This window comes from Talpa occidentalis, unplaced genomic scaffold, assembly GCF_014898055.3.
Source record: "Talpa occidentalis isolate TD23 unplaced genomic scaffold, MPIMG_talOcc4v2.1 talOcc4.9, whole genome shotgun sequence".
Classification (NCBI taxonomy): domain Eukaryota; kingdom Metazoa; phylum Chordata; class Mammalia; order Eulipotyphla; family Talpidae; genus Talpa; species Talpa occidentalis.
Window position 1 is genome coordinate 38,773,790 of NW_023605305.1, and position 22,543 is coordinate 38,796,332.

The 22,543-nt window shown below is 38.0% G+C and overlaps 1 protein-coding gene across 3 annotated transcripts in view; it reads left to right on the forward strand.

The window, feature by feature from the left end:
- The window catches only part of KYAT3 (kynurenine aminotransferase 3), a 54,759-nt gene extending 44,170 nt beyond the window's left edge, over window positions 1-10,589 (forward strand). For all 3 annotated transcript variants that reach the window (XM_037498764.2, XM_054690960.1, XM_054690961.1), the window contains 4 exons: window positions 917-1,103; window positions 4,320-4,393; window positions 4,637-4,723; window positions 8,715-10,589. In XM_037498764.2, the coding sequence (XP_037354661.1) occupies window positions 917-1,103; window positions 4,320-4,393; window positions 4,637-4,723; window positions 8,715-8,777 (411 nt within the window). In that variant the 3' untranslated portion in view covers window positions 8,778-10,589. The remainder of the gene's footprint in view (window positions 1-916; window positions 1,104-4,319; window positions 4,394-4,636; window positions 4,724-8,714) is intronic.
- Window positions 10,590-22,543: the final 11,954 nt, after the last annotated feature.

Consider the following 22,543-nt stretch of genomic DNA (forward strand, 5'->3'; position numbering starts at 1 on the left):
TACTTGGTTTCCCTTTATTTCCTGTGTTTGTCTGATGGCTCTGGCCAAAATCTCTAATACTAAGTTAAATAGAAATGGTGATAGTGGATATATTTGTCTTGTGCTGAATCTTGTGGAGAAAGTTTTCAGTTTTTCATCATTAAATATTATATTCCCTGTTAGTCTGTGACATATGGCCGATGTCATATTGAGGTAGGTTCCTTCTATCCCCATCTTGTTCAGAGTTTTTATCATGAATGAGTGTTGAATCGTATCAAATGTTTTCTTGGCATCTATTGATATTAACATATAATTTTATCTTTATTTTATCAATATATTGTATTATATTTATTGATTTATGTATATTAAAATATCCTTGCATCTCGGATCACACTTCTTTATAGTTTATAATCCTTGTAATATACTATTGAATTTGATCTTTTCAACAGAAATTTTTGTTGAAAAGTTTTACATCAGCATTCAGCAAGGTTATTGGTCTATAATTTTCTTGTACTATCTTTATCTGGTTTCAATTTTAAAGTAATGTTGGCATCATAAAATGTATTAGGGAGGATTCCTTTTTGTATTTTTAAAATCAATTTGAGCAAGGTGGGCATTAGTTTGCTGAAGGTTTGATAAAATTAACTTATCAAAAAAATCATCCTTTTGGAAGATTTTTTATTACTATTTCAACTACCATATTTGTGATAGGTTTTGTTCAGTTGATCTTTTCTTCTTGGTAAATTTTGTTGATTAGAAATTTATCTGTTTTTTCAAAGTTATTGAATTCATTAGCCTATAGTTGTTCATAGTAATGTTTTATAATCTCGGAATGGCCTTTTTGCCAATAATATCACTCAGTCTTTATTATACCAATAAACTCAGCAGTCAATGACATTACAGTATTTCCTCTTCATATTTTTCAATCTACATACAGGAAGCCTTAGCTCAAGCTTTTTGGATTGACATCAAGCGCATGGATGACCCAGAGTGTTACTTTAATTCTTTGCCCAAAGAGTTAGAAGTAAAAAGAGATCGGATGATACATTTACTTGAAAGTGTTGGCCTAAAACCTATAGTTCCTGATGGGGGATACTTCATCATTGCTGATGTGTCTTCACTAGGTTCGTAAAGGTTTTTATTATTTCAAAGACACAGAAACTTAAGTGTGAAATTATAGCACAATTGAGGAAAGATTGGTGTCAAAATATCTATGGAACATTGATTTTTACACAATGTTTTAAAACATTGATTTTACACATTAATTAGACCACAGAAACATGAAATAATGTATATATCTTTTGTTCCTATAAAATTTTAGTTGCCTTTTGTCTTTTTCCTTAAGAAAAATACTACTTCTAGAATATTGAGTGCCATCAAGGAATATTTGTCATTTTAGAATATACTGAAGTGAAGAAGGACAGTAAATATACTGAGCGTTTACTACATGCCAAACACTCTCACACTTTCAAAGAAAGCATTGTTAACTCTATTTTTATTTATTTATTTATACAAGCACTGGGTACAGTTAGAAGCGTGGGAGGGTGAGAGAATTCACCAGAGTCAGAGCAGAAAGCAGAGCAGGCAGACTGACGAAGTACACTGCTGAGGGGAGCAGTGGGCGGCAGGAGAGGTCTGCGCACCATGTGGGACCCTCGCTTGGGGGCCGGGGATCGAACCGGTGCTGCGGGCAGCCTCGCAACCCAGCACTCAACCGCTGCGCCACCGGGGAGGCCCAGTTAACTCTATTTTTAAAGCCATGAATACTTAGAAAGTTTTAAATAATTTGCCTCAAGTCACACAGCTAGATTGCAAATAGTTCTGTCTCCAGAAAACAATGTTGTTATATGTAATTCTGATATGCCACATAAAGCTGAAGTTAGAAGCATAATAATGTATTATATATTGCAATCTAGCTGTGTGACTTGAGGCAAATTGTTTAAAACTTTCTGATTTTGTAACATATCAGTCATTGTTATTTATTCATTTGTTGTGAGGGAAGCAGAAGTCATGATGAGCAGATTCTTGCAGTCCTTTTGCCAGAGAGCTGTTTGTCAGGCTCCCAAGTCCCATTCTTAGATAAAAGCCCTTAAGGTGTTCTATACTCTGAGGTTTGGAAATCACTTTTTCTATATTGGATCCAAATGTACAGCTTATTTCATGAAATGATAATAACATCATTTATGTTTTTTCTTTTGGATTGTAAATCTGTTAAGATTTTCAACATAAACTATGTTACCTAAAGAACATATATAGTTCATTTGCTTCCAAAACGAATTTAACTCATTAAAAGTCTTCTGTGCAGTAATATATGAAGAGAAATATGTTTATATTTTATAAAACAAGTATCACATAGGAGGATGAGGAAACAGATATTTCAGTCACCTAAGTTCATGTGGTATTATATATTTAGCATTAACTAGAGCCCAGACTTCAAGGCAGCAAAGGTGAATAGAAAAATGGAATTAGGTACATAATTTTTGGATAAAAGGAAACTTAACAGCTTTTTAGATAAGAGCAATTCTTTTCTGGAGTCAAACTTTTTATATGGTAAATTTCTAAAAGGAATTTATCACATTGTGACTTTAAACATAAAAAGTATAGTTATGCAGTTTTTTTTGAATTGTTACATTAAACTCCTAAATAGTTTTTCATTATATCCTTAGTTGATCCATCTTGCATACACTATTAATTCTAGTTCTCTATCTTGAACTAGTATAATTGTAATAAGAACAAGAAGGATTTTAGTTAGAAAACCTTTTCTGATGATGGGGGATTAGAGTCCCTTCTTTATGGTCCTCCTTTACCTATTGGATGGGGGGATAGGATGCTAATATATGAGTCTCCTACATGGGCACATGTAAGGGCAAGTTTGTTTTATCTTACTCTCTCATCTGCTCAGATTAATATGTAGATATTCTTCCACTCACTGGAGGTTGATTCTACCATTTTCTAAAGACAAAAGCAAATAGGACCTCCCTGGTGGTGCAAGGGGTTAAGCACCGCACTATGAAGTAATCCGCAGCCTCTGCAGCACAAGTTCCATCCCCGGCTGGCCAGAGAGAAACCCACATGGTGCAGCAGACCTCTCCTGTCTCGCCTGCTGCTCCCCTCAGCAGTATATTCAGTCAGTCTGCCTGTTCCGTTCCCTGCTCTGTCTTTAGTCAATCTTCTCACCACCACACCCCCATCTCCGACCTGTATCCGAGCTCTTGTATGCATAAATAAATAAATCTTAAAAAAAAAGATAAAAGCAATAAACGTTCATTTGATGATAGATTGAAAATAAAAATAATTCATGATCATAGTATTTCTTTCCCTTTAAAATTCATAGCAGTTACTAAATGATTAACATTCATTTATGATTTAGTAGGTATTATGCTTAGGATTTTACAAATATCGCATTCTCACACACAAAAAAATCTCATGAGTTTGGTGCTACTGTATCTCCATTGATAGATTAAAAAAAAATAGAGGATTGAGAAAGTCACTGAAGTTAATCAACTAATAAGTAGCAGAACAGGGCTCTGAGCCCAGAATTCCCTGTGAACTTATCATTTTTCTGCTGTGCTAAGCTACTATTCAGACCACTAAACTTCACGGTAAAACTAAAAAGGATAATATTTGATTAGCAGATAAGATGAGAAATAAGGAAATAATTTGAGATTAGTGAGATAATAAGATACAAAATTATTGAGGCGATAGTGGGAAATCAACAACCAAATTTGATTTTCATAGATTTCTTTAACATTCCAATGCCACTATACTCTGCTTTGGGTAAACAATAAGAATATCACTTGGAAGATCTACACATTCTCCCTTCATAAATAATGAGTAATATTTATTCATTCAGAAAATATGCTTTTCACTACTTATATGCTAGAAGATGCCTAAAAGTTGGGGATCATGATAAGTTGTAATGCAGACACTTGACCCTTGTGGAATTTATAATCTAATAATGAGTGATAAAATTATTACTGATAAAATTATTTGGGGATAAAATTATTACCAATGACCACTCTGTAGGTTTAGGTATTACTCTTTAATGATGATCATGGAGTGTTATATTATTTCTAGATGGAAAGACAACACTTCTTTCCTTCCTCTTTTCTGCTCTCTGATTCAAAGATCTGTATACATGCTTATGATCAAACAGATGTGAATACCACCTTCAAGAATCAGCAAAGTTGGCTATGAACTTGCTTCCCACCTACCCTGCAGTGGAACGTTCCATGAATTCTTTGAATATTTTCTGCGAAAATTTTGAACCTTGACAGACTTCAATGAAATACATGTTTTGTTAGATCTAATACTTAAACCATCTAATCTGTATTGTTTAGATGCAGACCTCTCTGGTATGAAGGACAATGAACCTTATGATTATAAATTTGTGAAATGGATGACTAAAAATAAGGTAGTATTTACTGGACTTTGCAATATCATGTTTATTTTATGTTTAATTTATTACAGAAACCCACTGAGATGCTTTGAACAATGTTAACTGTAGTTTTGTTACATGATATTTCACTCATGCCTACTTGGATGATTTGAAAGACATTTATATTTTTTGAAATATTTTGAAGTATCTATCTATATCTAATGTCTACAGTCTTAATATTAATGTTTATCGTGAGTAATTTTCCTATTAATTTTTCAGAAACTGTCAGCCATCCCGGTTTCAGCATTCTGTAACTCAGAGACCAAGTCACAGTTTGAGAAGTTTGTGCGATTTTGTTTCATTAAAGTAAGTTTTCTATTCTACTAAAGAACACATTTATAATGTTCTTCTTTCTTATTTATAAAGCACCTTTTTTTTTCCTACTGCTAAACATGATGTGTTCACTTGCAGTTTTTAAATTTTGGTTGCTGCCATGAAATTAACTGCCTGCCAGAACAAAACACAACACTGTTTGAAGGAATTAGCAGGCAAGGATATTAAAACAGATATAGATTATATTTAAGAAATTAAAGGAAAATATGGTCATAATGAATGGCAGAGGGATTAAAACTATGAAAAAAAATCAAGTGGAAATTCAAGTAAAATGTGTGGAGCGTAACACACAGAGGATGGTGGATATCATTAAAAAAATGTTCATAGAGGTTCAAAGAAATTATCCAATCTGGGAAAAAAAGAGAAAAATCTTTTTTTTTTTAATGGACAGATTCCTAGATCAATGAAACAGTATCAAATGATGATATATAAGAATTGAGAGATCTAAACTTAGATCTCTAAACTTTGAGGTTTAAAAGTTCAGTGAACTAAAACAGGATAAATATAAAGAAAAGCATACCAAGATACATCATAATAAAACTGCTAAAAACCAGAGGTAATGATGAGATCTTGGAAGCAGCCAAAGAATACAAAGGAACAGAGATATGAATGTTAACCAACTTCTTATCAGAATTAATAGAGACAAGAATACAGTTAAATGACATCTTTGAGGTGCTAAAATGTATCATCACACATTCCCCGGTAAATGGGGAAACATTGCCAAAGAAATGTTAGAGTGAAGGTACTTGTAGTGGGAGGAGACCCAGAAAGCTCTTGTTTCTACATCTTTTATTACAGACACAGCAAGAACCTGCCCATTATTCAGAGCAATAGAACAGTGGGTGTGTAGACAGTGGGAACTTCTTCCGACCCATGTGGAAGAGCAGGTAGAGACATACACTCTTGTCATGTAGAACCTACTTAAAGCAGGGTAGAAAGGAGATTCTGGTTGGGCTTTAGATTTGTGCATGCACCCCTGTCACTTTTGCTAAAAGCTGTGTTAAGCAATGTGGTGGAGATATATTAAATTGAGAGCAGCCAGTTAAATTAATTGGGAAGAAATAAAGTCTAAAGGACTTCCCTCTCTGATCTCTTCATCAATTTATTAAATATGACTATAAGCCAGGGAGAATGTCTGCTTTATTTCAATGTTGCCCTGACTCCTCCTCACACAAATTGACACACATCTTCATATCATAGACAAGCCAGCAGGCAGTGTGCTCTGTACCCAGAACAACAGGAACAGTGGGTGCACTAGTAAGGCGTTTACAAAGAGAATTCAATCAAAAATGAATAATAAAAAGGAACCAGCAATCTATAAAAAGATATTATAAGGGGGAAAGGAGAAAGAGAGAAGGAACAATGAGTATCAGTGAACATTCAACTAGAAAAATGTTGCCATGGAAAAAAATAAAAATTGTGATATTTCAAATTCAAATCATTTAAAAATAGAGATTTTCAAACTTCACGGAAGACAGAATAAGATAATATGAAAAGATGAAATGGTAGCTGTCAGAGCTCAGAGAAGAAATCAAAGGGAAAAAGTAAAGCAATTGGTGACACTTGAAACAGTACAGAAAGCACGGAATACTTCTGTAAGCACCTTAAGGTCTGAGAAAAGTGAGCCAAAAAAAGTTGAAAGGAAAAATATTAAAAATTAAAACGTATGATGTGAAAAACAAATGAAATATGCAAAACCTCTGAAGGAAACAAAAAGCAGAACATATGGAACTGGGAAAGAACTTTATAGCCTTATTTTGAAAATGCTTCCCGGGTGGGTGAAACACTGACAAATCTAAATTGGAAGGGAATGCCTTGTCTAAGGAAAAATTGTCACAAAATGATTAATACTACAAGCACCTTGTTTAATACGTTGGACTTTAAAGATTTAAAGATATATAAAAATGATCCTATGGGCATCTAGAAAAAAAGATGAAGATCACTCTCATTTATATCAAGATTCTAAGATCACAATTTTTATTTTGCTCATGAGGCAGGAGATGTGGGTCCATGTGAAGTTCCTTCCTTTACATCAACATTTAATAATAGTAGATAGTGAAATTGTACCACGAAGGGAACTAGAGAAAGTTGACACATCTAACTCAAATTCATGGAAAAAATAAAAATAAAAGCATAGCACAAGAAAATACCGGAAAAAAAGCAGGTTGAATTTATGGCAAAATAAGCCAAAAAGCAGCATTTACAATGGCTATGGATAAAATCCGTAGTGGTTGCCAAATTTGAAAGGATGCTACACCTCACTTATGATAAGAGAAATAAAAATTGAAACTGCAATGAAATCTTATTTTGTCTATAGATTGTCCAAATAACTAAAATGTTCTACAAGATCCTCATAGACTAAGTGTGGAGAATTCAGTATATAATTTATAAAACCTATACAGTGGTTAGTTGGAAATTTCCCATTTAAATGTAAATGCATATACCCTTTGACCCAGCAATTCTACTGCTAGGACTTTCTCCTGTGACTTTATTTACACATTTGAATGACTTATGTTCTGGAATTTTCAGTGAAGCACTGTTTATAAGAATAAATGGCTATAAACTACTAAAATATTCACTAATGGAGTCTACTTGAATTAATTATGGTGCATTCACATTAGTAAAAAAAATAAAATAGCTCTCCAAGTCATGATAGAGTATAAGCAAAATGCAATGAGAACAGTTTGTATAGAATACTCTCAGATAAAGGGAAATGAAGACAGGAAAGATAGAGGATCCATACACACATAGGTACGAAGGCGCACAGATCATAGATAGATGATGCGTGTTCTTAAATGTCTGGAAAGTCTCTGCAAGGATACATGATAAAATCCCATTGTTGCCTCTGGAAGGAGATCTGAGTGGCTAAAGGAGATACATGGGAGGCTGGCTTACATCTAAAAAAAATTCTTAATTACTCTCCATATATATGTTTCAAGAACTTTTTTTTCTGAACTATTTCAAGAATAAATTGCTGAAACTGCATTGCATTTAGCCCTACCTGGCCTGACAGTATGCCAACCTGCTGCTGTCCCTCTCCACTCCCCACAGCGAACCCCTCCTCTGGGTCTCCTGTACCGCACACCAGGCCCCCACTGTCACCATCACATAACAGCCCTCCTAACCCATTGTCAGCTCTCTCACTCAGGCAGTCTGCTGTGGCAGCTGCCTGCCTCACCCTTGTACCACGAAGGGAACTAGAGGTTCTAGCCCACACAGAGGCCTTGCTTACTCTGCTGGGACTCTACACCCCTTTCTTGCCATCACCACCACCTCTTGCCACCTCCTCTTGCCATCTTCCTCATGTCATTTGAGCTATGATATCCTGTACCCGGCTGCCAAGGTTCCCCTGTCCCCATAATTAGGTAATTTCTTCACTGAGACCTACCTAAGCCCTTTTGGATTAAGTCATTCTGGTAAAGGGAAATGAAAGAAAAAGAAGTAGAGGCAGAACAGGAGGCTAGATTTACACTTTAATTTTATACTATTTTGTAGATATTACCTATTCAAAAAATAAGTGAATTTTATCCATAATTATAACAAACTGGTAAGAGGGGCAGAGTATGTATGAACTCATTTTTCCTCATTTAGAGCGGAGAATGGCAAATATTATCTAAAGTGTAGAAATATGCATTACTTCAAATTTGGTTGTAACAGCTAGAACTCAAGCTAGAAATTACTGTAAAAGGTGGCCTGAGAGGGATAACCCAAGTAATAGGAAATACAGAGGGGAGGAACAGATAAGCTCTTCTGTACTCTTTGACTTGTTTCTGTAATTAATTTAAATTGGTGTTTTCCTTTTGGGTATCTGCCTTTGTACTTTTACTTTGAAAATGTTTTCAGTTGAGATCAGAAAGTCACTTAACTCTTCATTTATTTCTATGTTTTATATTTCATGTTTAAGTGTTTACTTCATCTTGAATTTATTTTGATATGTAATCATGATAATTTTATTTATTTACAGAAAGACAGTACACTGGATGCTGCTGAAGAAATCATCAAAGCATGGAGTAGACAGAACTCTTGATACTTGCAGGCTTGGATAGTTTCTTTTAGATGACCTGGCATAAAATAGTTATTTAGTGCTGCCACCTGCTGGATAATCAAAAACAAACACCGCTACAAACTAAAATTTAAAATAACCATTATTTTTCCAAAGAAGTTAAGCCCCAGAATCAGGGATCTGATTTTTACACGTGTGAGTCAGTATAGTATTGTGGATAAGAAGAGATGATGATTAATACATAATCTCTCTGTGCTTCGATTTTCTTATCATAAAGAGGGAATAAATAGCACCCACTTTGTATGAAAGTTGTGAGTTGGTGTATGTAATAATGAAAAGATGATATGTGCAAATTTTTCAAACAATAAACACTCAACTGATGTTAGCCAGTTTTACTTCTTTGCCACTGTCTACCACCTCTTAACCAATTACATCCCTTGCAACTCCATACATAGTTTCTTCCCTTCATTTACCTTTGGCTTTGAACTTTGTTTGCAGTTTGCCTCCTTTCCGAACTACACCATCATCTGAAATGACTTCAAGGTCCACATGGACTTCCTAGACTTTCAGTACTTTGACCCCCTCACCTTTGGTGAGATTCACGTCCATTCTGTTCTCCACTTCAGCCACCCACTTCCTTGGCACACCTTCAACCTTTCATGATTCAAAGCTGTTCCACCTTTGAGGTAATAAATTTATCCTCTCATACTCTAGTTATCTATCTTTACACCATTCTCTCTCCCTCCTCTCTTTCTCTTTCTGTCCAACCTCCCCAACCCTTCCTCCTCTCAAAATATCACTTCTTTAAACCAAATTCACTGTAATTCACTATCAAATTCACTGTTTCTCAAAACATGCTCCATCACCCTCTTAGACCAGAATCACTGGATCCCTGTTGAAATGGATTCTGAGCTTCACCCCAGCCCAACTGAATAATCATTTCAGGATCTGACCCTTGCCAGGTGATTCATAACACCCCCTAAAGTTGGATGACACTGCTGTCGTTTTTAGAAGCCTGTGTTTCATTCCTATCAGTAGTACACTGATATCTGAACTCCCTCATCCAGCTTAGATTTCATCCTCCAGCCCTCAAACCAAGATACTTGTGCTACTCTGAATAACTTGTTCATTGTCTGTTTCACCTACTGGGTCAAAAAAAGAAGAAAAAAACAATGTCAGTCCTGGGGTTGAAACTTCAAGTTTGCACTGGGCCTGCTGAGCACTTCTGTAGCAAAATGCATGACTGGGCAGATTCTAACCAGCATGAATACAAGTCATTAACCTTAACTAGACTTAATTCTTCTGTAGTTTGTTAATCAGAGTTTTCTTCCTTTTACCACAGCACAATCCTTAATATTTTCCCATTCTCCATAATAAAAAGATCAACCTCCATTCTCCTCACACCTCAAAGTCTGTTACCACCAACACAATATAGGGCATGACCTCATCTTCCATTTATTTCTACAAAGAACAAAACAAATGAAAAAAACAGCTATTCAGCCAGCACTCCCAAGGGGGATCCTACCAATAAGCCTATGACTTAAGTGCATCAGCATCCATCCTTTCTTCATTAATACAACATAATAGTGTGCAATAATCAAAATTAACAAACTGCAACTATACACAGCAACGTGTGTGACTTTCATTAAGATTTTTTCACAAGTTTTCCCCACAGTACAGAAAATCCTCACTTAATATTGACAGTATCACAGAACCTGTGAATTTAAGTGAAATAATGTATAACAAAAGCAGGTCCTCAAGGTCATTTCATTCAATATAACTCTGGCTTGTTTTTTTTTGTTTTTTTTCTCTCATTAATGTTGTAATAAAACAATACTGGACAAAACAGTTTTATTCGAGAACATGTTGTTCTTTCAAAGAATAAGCTGGAGATCTCAGTAGGCAGAGAGTCTGTAACATTAGAATCTGGAGCCTGAGTGCCAGCTCCAACCTTGGAGGCTGGAGAATTTCCATGCCCACTGGAATGAGAGTTTCTACACATTGATTTAGCTTTAGGATGGTCCACAGGGAGATCGTCATCTGGGTGCTCCAAGGGATCTTTGGCTAGGATGAGTAAAGCTGGCTTGGGAGGAACAAAGGAAAGATTTTAAATATGTGGTCTTGATGTGGTTTTTGGAGTCCATGGGTTTGGAGTGCGGGGTCCTTGGGGTCACTCTGGGAAACATTTCACTAGAGCTCCAGTTTCAATGACACGCAGCGAGTTTCCCAGGTGAGTTTCTCCACGAGACAGAGATGCTAGTTATATTTAAAGAGCAGGTTTATTAGGGAAAGGGACAAAAGAGTAAAAGATACTTGCATAGACAGAAATGGGCAGGAAGAGCTGCCCCAAAGGGACAGGTTTGCTGAGAGAGGTCTGCATGGTTGCAGGCGGGCAGCCTTGAGGAGAGCGGCCTCCGCTGAGGGAGGTCAGTGAAGAGAAGCCCCGATATGGTACAGGTCACGGGCAGGCAGGAAGGATGCTGCCCTGCAGAAGGAGAAAGTTGGTGAAAAGAGGCGCCTGCATAGGCACTGGTGGGCAGACAGAGCGCTGTCCCGAGCCTGTGTAGAAACTGCGCTGATAAAGTCCCTTTCTCTTTGGGAGGGGTCACTCCTCCATGGAGTAGCCTGTTTGTTGCTGATGTTGGGTAACTAGGCAAAACCAGAAAGGGACCAGAGATTCCAGGGTGGGCCCAATCTCCCTGTCTTTCCCCTCAAGTCTGTGCTCCACTCCCTATAGCAGTCTGATCCTGCTTGGGTCTCAGGCTTTGTGATAAGGCACTGGCGCCTAAGGGTCACGACCTCTACAGCTAGGTTAATGGTCATGTTATTCCCCTCGATCCCCACCTCCTTGTGTGAGTCAGGTTTTAGTGTTGGGCCATCTCCTTTCCAGTCTTTCTATTCTTGTCCTCCATCATACCCTTCGCGAACAGTGCAACATGGACCAAAGAGAATTTTTAAATCTGATCTGTCATGTCAGTCTTGGGATTTTAGATACCAAGTTCAGATCTGAAGCTTCTAAATGCCTAACTGTAGGCATAACCAGACCTAACTGGTTAAAGACACCTAATCGCTGCAGTAAGAAACTCAAAGGGCTTAGCCAAAAGGGTGGGCAAGAACCTGGCTGACAGTTCCTGACTCTGGCTGGAATACCCGGTTTATGCTAGCTCTGTGTCTTACACTGGTTCCCTAAAGATCACTGGTACTCCTGCTCAAATGAACCCTTCGATTTTTATATCAACAAGGCACTTTTCCTGCCTTGTTAAAGACTGGATTCTTGGTGTTCTTAAACAAAGACTTCAATATTTTCCCCCCTTTGCTTTTAAAAGTACATCCTCACATTCTTTTTTTGAGGGGACCCCAAGTTCCTGAGTCTCTTAGATCTTTTAAAGGATCAGTTTGGCTGCTGTGTTGAGAGTAGACTGCAGCGCAGCAAAAATTAAGGTGTGAAGATCAATTACAATAATTCAGGTTAAAGATCACAGTGTTGAAAGTAAAAGGATAAGAAATAATCAGCCTTCAACAAACTTGCCAAGGGCTCTGAGTTAAGAGGGGGAAGAGGGAAGGTTCAAGGGGATATATGAGATGGTGGGAAAAGGAAAGTGCTAATACACCCAAACAGTTGGAGACAATATTCTAGTTATGACCAACTATTGATCACCTATGGAATGGCTATTATGAACTGCACAGAGCCTTTTTAAATTTTGTGTTACCTCTTAAAGACTGGACACATTCTTCAAAGATACACATATACAGGTGCAGAGGAAAAATTGTTTTAATTAAAAGTAAATTAAAAGAAATGTTGATATATTTGCAGGTAAAGCCAAGAGGATTTGCTAACAAAGCTTAAAAGAAGTATGGGGGGGGAAAAGATTCAAGAATGACTCCAATTATTTTTTAAAGATTTATTTATTTATGCATACAAGAACTGGGGCACAGGCCAGAGGTGTTGGGGGGAGGTGAGAGGATTCACCAGAGACAGAGCGGGGATCAGAACAGGCAGACTGACTGAAATACACTGCTGAGGGGAGCAGTGGGCGAGTCAGGAGAGGTCTGCTGCACCATGTGGGTAGCTCCCTGGCTGGCCAAGGATCGAACTCGTGCTGCAGAGGCTGCGTATAGCTTCATAGTGCAGTGCTTAACCCCTTGCACCACCAGGGAGGCCCTTAGTCCAATTTTTGTCCTGACCAACTGGAAGGATTAAGTGACATCTCTGAAGTCCAGAAGGTAACAGGAGGACCAAGCCTTGGGGAAGATCAGGAAGTCAGTTTTGAACGCATTAAATTTAAGATGCCCATTCAGCTCTCAGATGGATATCTTACCTAGGCAACTGAATAGTCGTAGACAGAGATTTGAGAAAGAAAAGACACATTTGCAAGTCTGAGGCTCATTAATATTTTAAAGACATGAATCTTGATAAGAACACCAAATATATCAATATTAGCAATAAGACTAATGTCTTAGCCGTGGATGTCTGAGAAAATTTAATGCCAAGTGGATCAAAAAGTTTTCCCTGGGCCTCCCTGGTGGCGCAGCGGTTGAACGCTGGGTTGCGAAGCTGCCCGCTGCCTCTGCAGCGCCGGTTTGATCCCCGGCTGCTCCCCGGCCACCAGAGGAGGGTCCCACATGGCGCGCAGACCTCTCCTGCCGCCTGCTGCTCCCCTCAGCAGTGTACTTTGGTCCTTCTGCCTGCTCTGCTCCCCGCTCTGGCTCTGGTGAATTCTCTCACCCTCCCGTGCTTCTGACTGTACCCAGTGCTTGTATAAATAAATAAAATAAATCTTTAAAAAAAAAAAAAAAAGTTCTCCCTATTGGGCCTTCCCTGGTGGCGCAGTGGTTGAGCGCTGGGCTGAGAGGCTGCCAGCTGGGCTGTAGAGGCTTCTACAACGCACCGGGCTGGTGAGGGTCCCACAAAAAAAAAAAATAAGTTTTCCTTATTTGGTGACTCCACTTTCACACACACACACACAGACACTCCCCATTTACCCACAATCCTCTGCTCTGGCATCCACACCCAGTATTGTTCTGAATTCTCTAATGACTTCCACATTCCTAGATTTAAAGGGAACTTTTCAATTTCACCTGACTTTACCTTTTAGTCTTTGCCGCTGCAGACCATGCTGGGCTACTTAAAATCGGCCTTTTCTTGTTTTTGTTCTTGTGTTGCTGCCCATTTGTGAGATGCCTCCTGCCTCTCTGACTGGTCCTTCTGTGCTTATTCCTTACATATTGGGTTTTTGTCTTTCTTACTAAATAACTTCACTCTTCGGGCCTCCCTGGTGGCACAAAGTGATAAGCACAGCACTATGAAGCAATCCACAGCACTAGGGAGAAACCCACATGGCGCAGCAGACCTCTCCTGCCTTACCAGCAGTTCCTCTCAGCAGTGTACGTTACCTGCTTTGTCTCTGATGAATTCTCTCACCCTCACGTGCCTCTGGCCTGTACCCCAGCTCTTGTATAAAAATAAAAATAAACCTTTAAAAAAATATTCATGGTATAATTTATAGAAAGCCTAATCCAGATGGGTTTAAATTTTCTTTCTTTTTTTTTTTAAAGATTTTATTTATTTATGCATACAAGAGCTGGGGTGTAGGACAGAAGTGAGGGGTGGGGGGAGGTGAGAGGATTCACCAGAGAGAGAGTAGGGAGGCGAACAGGCAGATCCACTGAAATACACTGCTGAGGAGAGCAGTGGACAAGACAGGAGAAGCCTGCTTATCAAACCCATGCTGCAGAGACTGCCGATAGCTGAGTCATAGTGCTGAGACTTAGCCTCTTGCACCACCAGGGAGGCCCCAAGATGTGTTCAAATTTTCTTAAAGGAATTTTCTGTCTCAATTGAACATTTTAGGAGTTTCTATGACATTTGGTTTCAGTTACAGCTTGATCCAGGGCTCAAATTATAATCCGTCACCAAGTCCATCTCATAGTTCCGTCCTCTCTGGGTTGGCTTTATCTGCAAATTGCCCTTCCTATCATAGCAGCACAGCTGCTGCATTGTCTTAGCATAATTTGGTCATACTAACAAAATCCAGCAAAAGATGACAATTCCTCTGGCAACTTCAGAAAACAGTATAGAGTATATAGCTGGATCATGTGCACAAATATATGATCAAATATTACTCTGGATATTTCTGTGGGGGTGTTTCTGGATGAGATTAACACATAAATCAATGGATTTTGGAAGTTAATTGCCCTCCATAATGTGGGGGGAGCTGTTTCTCCCAAGCAAAGGGACTTCTGCCATCAGAAGGACTTCCAATGTAAACTGTCTCTTTCTCAGTCTCTAGTCTGTTGGCCCACCCTGCAGATTTTGAACTTGTCAGCCTTGTATAAGTCCATTTCGTAAAATATATATACCGATCTATCTTTATCCCTCCCTCCCTTCCTTCCTTCCATTTATTAGTCACACACACCCTATAGGTTCTGTTTCTCTGGAGAACTCTAACATAGGTAGATTAGGAAAAATGAAGATAAATCGTAAATTCACAAAGTTAATAAAGAAACCATTCGAGGCCTCCCTGGTGGCCTAGGTGTTAAGTCTCAGCGCTATCACCACTACAGCCTGAGTTCGACCCCCAGAGAGTTAATCCACACATGGCACAGCAGACCTCTCCTGTCTTGCCCGCTGCTCCCTTCAGCAGTGGATTTCAGTAGATTCATCTGTTCTGCTCCTCATTCTGTCTCTGGTGAGTCATCTTACCCCACTCCCACCTCTGACCTATACTCCAGTTCTACACAAAATAAATAAATATATAAACTGTGACTTTATTTGCCTGCAGTGAGAAATGAAGAAATGAACTCCATTTAGTAAGCAATGATGAATTTTTGAAAATTTTTATGGATGAGAGAGGTTATAGCAAAAAGTGTGGTTTGGCTTTTCTACACCCAGTAACACCTGTTTCCTCTATCTTCTCATTTGACTACATATATATATGTATGTATATATATATAAACTAAAAAGTCAAAATTTCCAACTTCTCAGTTTCGCTTGCAACCAATCGAATGTACTTGAGGAGAGATTTCCTTCATGGAAAAAGAAAAAAGGCAAAGCCATTGCAGCAGATCTTTGTCTTTTTGACTTCTTCACCCTCCTACCTTCTTCTTGTCTGGAATGCAGAAATGAGGTCTAGAGGTGCAGCAGTTAGCTTGCATTCCTGAAGTAACTAACATGAGAGAGAAGACTTATACAATACGTATGGCAGAACAGAAAGATGGGAAAAGACTGGGATCCTGGAAATAATTTGAAGCCACTATTCCCACCCCCAGATTCTGAATGTATGAGATAAATAAACCTCTTTTTATTTAAACCACTGTAATAGAGTTTTCTGTTACTATAGATGAATGCCTGGTATAAAGGATATAGTGCAATGATCAAATTTTTCTTCCAGAAGATGAATAAACCTGATGAAAAGAGGGAGAGGGCGGGCCTTCCCTCGTGGCACAGGTGGTTGAGCATCTCCCTGTGTAGCTGTCCGCAGCCTCTGCAGCGCGGGTTCGATCCTGGCCTGCCGGCGAGGGTCCCACATGGCACTGCAGACCCCTCCTGTCGCACCTGCTGCTCTCCTCAGCAGTGTATTTCAGTCTACCTGTTCTGTTCCCTGCTCTGTCTCCGGTGAATCCTCTCACTCTCCCGCACATCTGGCCTGTACCCCGGTTTTTGTATAAAAATAAAATAAATCTTTAAAAAAAAAAAGAAAGAATAGAGGGGGAGAGAGAGGAGAGAAAGAGAGAGAGAGAGAGAGAGAGAGAGAGAGAGAGAGTGCCCATTCAGAGGTCTTACAGGGCCCCTGGATAAATATGGCGAAGGTCTGAAAGATTCAGTATGAGTCACAGGCAGATCATCACAAGTCTTTGTCACATTCTTGAGTTTTTCCATCATTGTTATGTAGTTATAATGATAAAATCACATAAATTTCAAATATTTTAAATCAAAAATTATTCCCAGATAAAATAAGGGATCTTCTTTGTCTCAGTGGGATAAACCCAAGGGTAAAACAAAACAAAACAAAACCCTCAACCACGTTGCTGAGACATGAGAATTTCCTTTTATTGCTGCTCTGAGGATACATCTAATTACTCAATCATGCCAATTAAATAGGAAGTTCACCTGCTGACAAACAGCTATCTTGGGATACATCAGAATAAATTGTAGAAATAATTGGATTTTCTAATCAATATTAACTTCATCATATACAGCTGCTGCTTTTTTTTTTTTAGATACAGCATTTGTTCTTATAATATATAAAAATTCATTTGTAGCAAATCTCATGGTTAAAAAGATGAATAATGATTTTGGCCTTTTGTCAGTAAGAGTGATTATCCAGTCTGGAGTAGTATTTTCATAAATTCTTTTATCACTCTATTAATTATCTATTGAAAATATAAATGAATTTTAGCTGAAACCTTGGTGCTATATCGTCTGACAATATAGCTCCATTTTCTGTGTAAGTCCCTTAGATGAACTATTATAATAGTACTTTTATAATTGTTCTTGAAGCAGTCTGCTGACCCATACACACGTGAAAACTGCTCAGTTTTCTAAATTATTTTTCTCTGAAGTGTTTTTCTGGTAAAATGCTAGTCTGGCTGCTCTTCCCTAAAGAGTGACTTTTTTTTTTTTTTTACTTTAACCTTCTGTTTTTTAATTTTTTAATTTTATATATTTTTTACATCATTATTTCATTTTTGCAAAATGTATGCATTTTCATTTTGGTTCTAGTCCCCATATAATTCCCACCACCCTTGTTTTGATCCTACTCCCTTCCTCCCGCCCCCCCTAGTGTGTCTCTGGTTTATAGTTGCTTGTTGATTTTGATTTTTACTTTATTATAATTAGTCTTTTTCCTGCAGCAACATGAATGGAGCTAGAAGGGATCATGCTCAGTGAAATAAGCCAGAAAGAAAAAGAAAAATACCGGATGGTCTCACTCATACAGGAATTTAGAAAACCTAAATAAGGGACCAGGAAGAGTGACCATTTTAAAGAAAGTCAGATCACAGCACTTCTGTGGTGAAAGTCCTTCCACGCCTCTCCTCTCACTCAGGATAGAAGTGAAAGTCTTCACCATGACTGTGGAGCCCCTGTGTGGCCTGACCTTGCCCTTCCCCAACCTGATCTCTCCCTTTTCCTTCATGCATTCCTCGCTTTTGCTGAATTTCAGGCATGCTGCAGAGTAGGTCCTTTGCACCCAAATTTCCCTCTATCTAGAATACTCTTCCCAGTGTCCGCCTGGCTAGTTCAGAATCAGATGTCACCTCAGGAGAGGTTATCTTACCCTCCATTTAAAATTGCCTTTCCATAAATCCTGCCCTGCCTTATTATTCTCCTTAACATCTACTACATAGGACTTACAACATTTCTTTCATTTAATTTATCATCTAAATCTCCTTCAAATATAAGTCCACACGGCCAGGAATATTAAATGTTTTGTTTGCTGCAGTACCCCCACCATGACCTAAAGCAGAGTCTGGCATACAGTAAGCACTGAACAAATATTTGTTGAACATATGAATTTCTGCAAATTGAATTTGGGCCCCAGAATGTACCTCTTTTGTTTTTTACTTGGGGTCTCTCTTTGACCCCTGTCTTTCATTTATTATGATTTCCCAAAGTGCCTAAGGTAGTTGCAAAAACTCAGATATGATTAATGTCTTCAACCAGGCTCCTGAATCACCTGTGCTCAGGGCTTCAGTTAATCAATAATGTGGAACTCTGTCTGATCTCGGAAAGCCCAAACCAATTTAAAAAGACTGGGTTTCTGCACTTGGTTTCTGGCTACAAGACAATTAGATTCAATAGAGTAGTGATCTGCAAGTATGTTTAAGCCACACAGTGCATATAAGCACATGTATATGCATGCTCACACATACAAGCTTAGAGTTACATCCGTCCATCTCCCTTTTGCTTTATACAACTGGCAAATAGGTATTTCTAATTAGGGTCTGGTTCTTAATCTAATATGATATTCAGAAGATGTCTCAGATCCTGTTATCCAAATCTAGGGAAAGGAGCAACTATACAATATCAAAATGTTAGCAAGTCTTTGATGCCCTAATTCTATTGCTAGGTATTTACCTTTTGAACATGTAAATGTTTATCTACAAATATAAACAAGAATGTTCACAACAGCGTTATTTATAATACCAAAAAGCAGAAAATAGTCAATTTCTGTATTACAGGCACTGTAGTTAATTAGGCTATCTAGTAATGAGTGTGGTTCATCTTTCCTACTTGAGAAAAACTGAATGGACTATTGAATAGGATCTGTTTGTGCAAATAAAACAAAAAATACATCCACAGATTAATATATGTGGGTGCAACATGGTTGCATTTTACATGAATTTGAATTATGCGTGTTACATATTGGGTTAGATGAAAATACTAAGTCTTGTGCTCAGAATTTTTTTTTGTTGTTGTTTAAGAAAACTTATTTTCAAGACTGGCACTTCCTATGCTTACACAATTGTAACATGTGGTGTCACCCAAACTGTAAATAGTACTATTTTTTCAGCTGGTGTGTGGGTAGGAGTTTGAGAAGGAGGAACTGAAAGACAGCTAATTGTGGGATTTACAGGTTTGAAGCTCTAGTGGTGTTTTCAAGCATAGACTTTTGTTCAGGAAATGGAAGTAAATGTCTTACAGCTGTTGACAAATGACCTTAAGTAGTCACAACATCTTTCTCTTTCCTAATTTTACAATCAATTAAAAGGAAAAGTAAATTTACCTATTAATTGACCCAAATAGATTTGAGTTCCAAATAAAAGCATTCAAAGTATGATCTGTCATCATGTACTTTCATTGTTTGAAAACAAGACATAACTAAATTCTTGTGCCTTTAGGTGTAGCTCATGTCATGTTTCTATGGAACAATTTCACAAAAATTTGAAGAAATCAAACAAATCTAGTTATTTTAGATGTAGAGACTTGTAACCATGGAGTTTATTAAGAAATTCTCAGGATCTCTTCTGTAAAATCAGACTATTGACCTTGGGTTAGTACAGAATTTTATTTTTTATAACATTAGCTCCCATATAACAGAAAAGAAAGCAGAAAGATATAACCAAGCCCTCATTCACAAAATAGATGATAATACAAAGCTACAGCCAGAGTTTAACATAACTGAAAGAGTAAAGTGATAATCCACAGCCATGTGAAGAGTGAGCATTTGACCAGAGGGCTAAAATTACCTTGTATGGTCAAAATCTGGGTTAGGGGGCTCCCTGGTGGCCTAGGGGTTAAGTCTCAGCGCTACCACTGCAAAGGCCCACCACGATGGCCTGAGTCTATGCTCAGCCAGGGAGCTAACTCACTTGGAGCAGCAGACCCCTCCTGTCTCCGCCACTGCTTCACTAGTAGTGTATTTCAATAGATCCGCCTGTTCTGCTCCCCACTTTCTCTCTGGTGAATCTTCTCACCCCCAACACCTCTAGCCTACACCCTTGGTTGTTCTACGCAAAATAAATAAATAAAATCTTTTTTAAAAAAATCTGGGTTAGGACAGTTGAAGGCATAAAGTAGCATGACTTTTATGCAGCTTTTGTACTGCATCTTGATGCAGATGCCATAGGATAAAGTCACTGGAATTAGTAGAAGGTGGTTAATGCAATGAGAAAAACAACTTTTACATTATGACAAACTTGCACACACCAGACTGGACAGTAAGATAGGGATTTAGGATTCCCACCACAAGTTTAGGATTCCTACCACAAGTTCTTGCTTTTCCCAGGACATTTTTAAAAATTACCACTCAGAGTTAAGCCCTTGAAATGTTGTATCTTCCCCGACCACCTGATAAGTCATAGGTACTCACTACCTGCTCTTTTTTCCCCTAAATTTATTTATTCATTTTCGTACATTGTTCATTTTTGTACAGTAATTGGTTTCTTCCCTCAGGTGTAGTCCTCCTGGGTCCCCCACTACCACAACACCCGTGAACCAGCACCATAGTCCCTGCGCTCTTCCCCACTGTTTTGACCCCTCCATTTTCCCCTCCCCTGCTGTCTGCCTCAGCTCTATGGTCAGTTTTCAAGTTTTGTGTTTTTCTTGACCTTTTGTTCAGGTTCTCTGTGTTCCACATATGAGTGAAAACGTCGATATTTATCTTCCTTCTGACCTGTTTTGCTTAGCTACTTGTTCCTTAGCTCCTGTGGGCTCTGGACATGACCTGAGGTGACTCTCCTTCCCTGTCTCATTGCATCTCTCCTCCCCCAGCTGGGATCTGTAAGTAATAAATTCCATGACTCTACTTCCTTAGTGTGAGTGTATTGAAACTACACCTTCAATCAAAAGAACACGGTGGGTTTCACTTCCTAATATGGGAGCAGAGAGGCTGAGGGAACTTCCTGCTGACCCTGTGTGGGTGGTGTGTGTCTCTTCATTCAGCAAGTCATAACCTGCATGTTTTTAATTCACTACACCAGCTCCAGCTTCTCCCCACACTAAGCTATTGCAGATTTCGTGGTTTTAATAGAAAAGCTGCATTCAAGTTAGGTTTCCTTTTTTTTTTTAACTTGAAAAAAATCCGCCTCAATAAAAGTACCCAATATGACCGATGGTGAACCATATGCCACCTCCAGTAAACTGTATTTGGGGTGTGTTTATTTTACTGTCATTCAAAATGCTTATTACGGGGACTTGGTTTGGTAGTGAGTATACTGTCAATATACAGATTATTATAATACTGGTAAATACAGTGTGCACTTGTGACATCTGAACATGTGACACTGAACAGAGACTACCCATTTGGCTACGATCAGGGCTAAGACAGAGAGTGGCAAGTGCCACTTCATTAAAGAGTGGCAAGTGCCACTTCATTGCTTCATTAAAATGTGGGACAGGCCCTTTATGTCATTAATCTTAATAAAATGCTAGGAAGGAAAGGTTAGAAAATAGTGAGAATGAGCAGGTATAATAGATGATTTTGTAGAAGAGAAAAAGCTCTAAGGAAGAAAAAAGAAAAAGCTATAGTGGGAAAATCCTCCTGGTGAACCTCATTAATTTGGTTTAATTCTTGTAAAGAAGTCCAAATAAAGATATTTCAAAGCATGTTCTTCATTCAATCAGCCAATAACATAAAAACCAACATCAACTGAGTATCTTCTGTGGACAAACGGTTAGTTAAAGAAAATTTTTTCCAAAGGAAAAATTACGATGTTTTAGCCTTCAGTGAGCTCACTGCAGTTTACTTTCAAGCATGCAAAGCAACAGAATTAGCCCTAGTAAAGTGTTGTTTAGAAAAGGTCCTTGGTTCAAGTTGTACCTAAATTGCAGCAAGGCTTTTATGTACCTCCTTCTATTTTATTGCATTATACCAAAATAATTTTCCTATTTTTAGCATTTATCTTGCTCTCAATTTTATATTATTATGAATAACATTACAAGGGTCATCTCCATGAACATAATATCCCCTGTATTAGGTTACTTCCTTACTTTAGTTCTCAGAAGTGGGATTACTTTCTCATCTAAACCATTCTTGGAGTATTGCCAAATAGTTTTCTAAAAAGGTTTTACTAATTTATAATACCATGAGCAATGCATGACAGTAATCAGAGAAGCAATTTCATAGTCTCATCATATGGCCATATTTTATAATTAATATTTTCAGACTTTTAAATTCAAATATATGAGATAATTTAAAAATAGGTACTTATTTTACACATAAGGTTTTTAGCATGTGATTTCCATGGAAACATTATACATTTTATGTTTGAAATCAGTCTTTAAGAAAGTATGAACTACAGGTGACACAAATATGAGCGTGGTTCATATTCTCATTTCCCACTAGGTA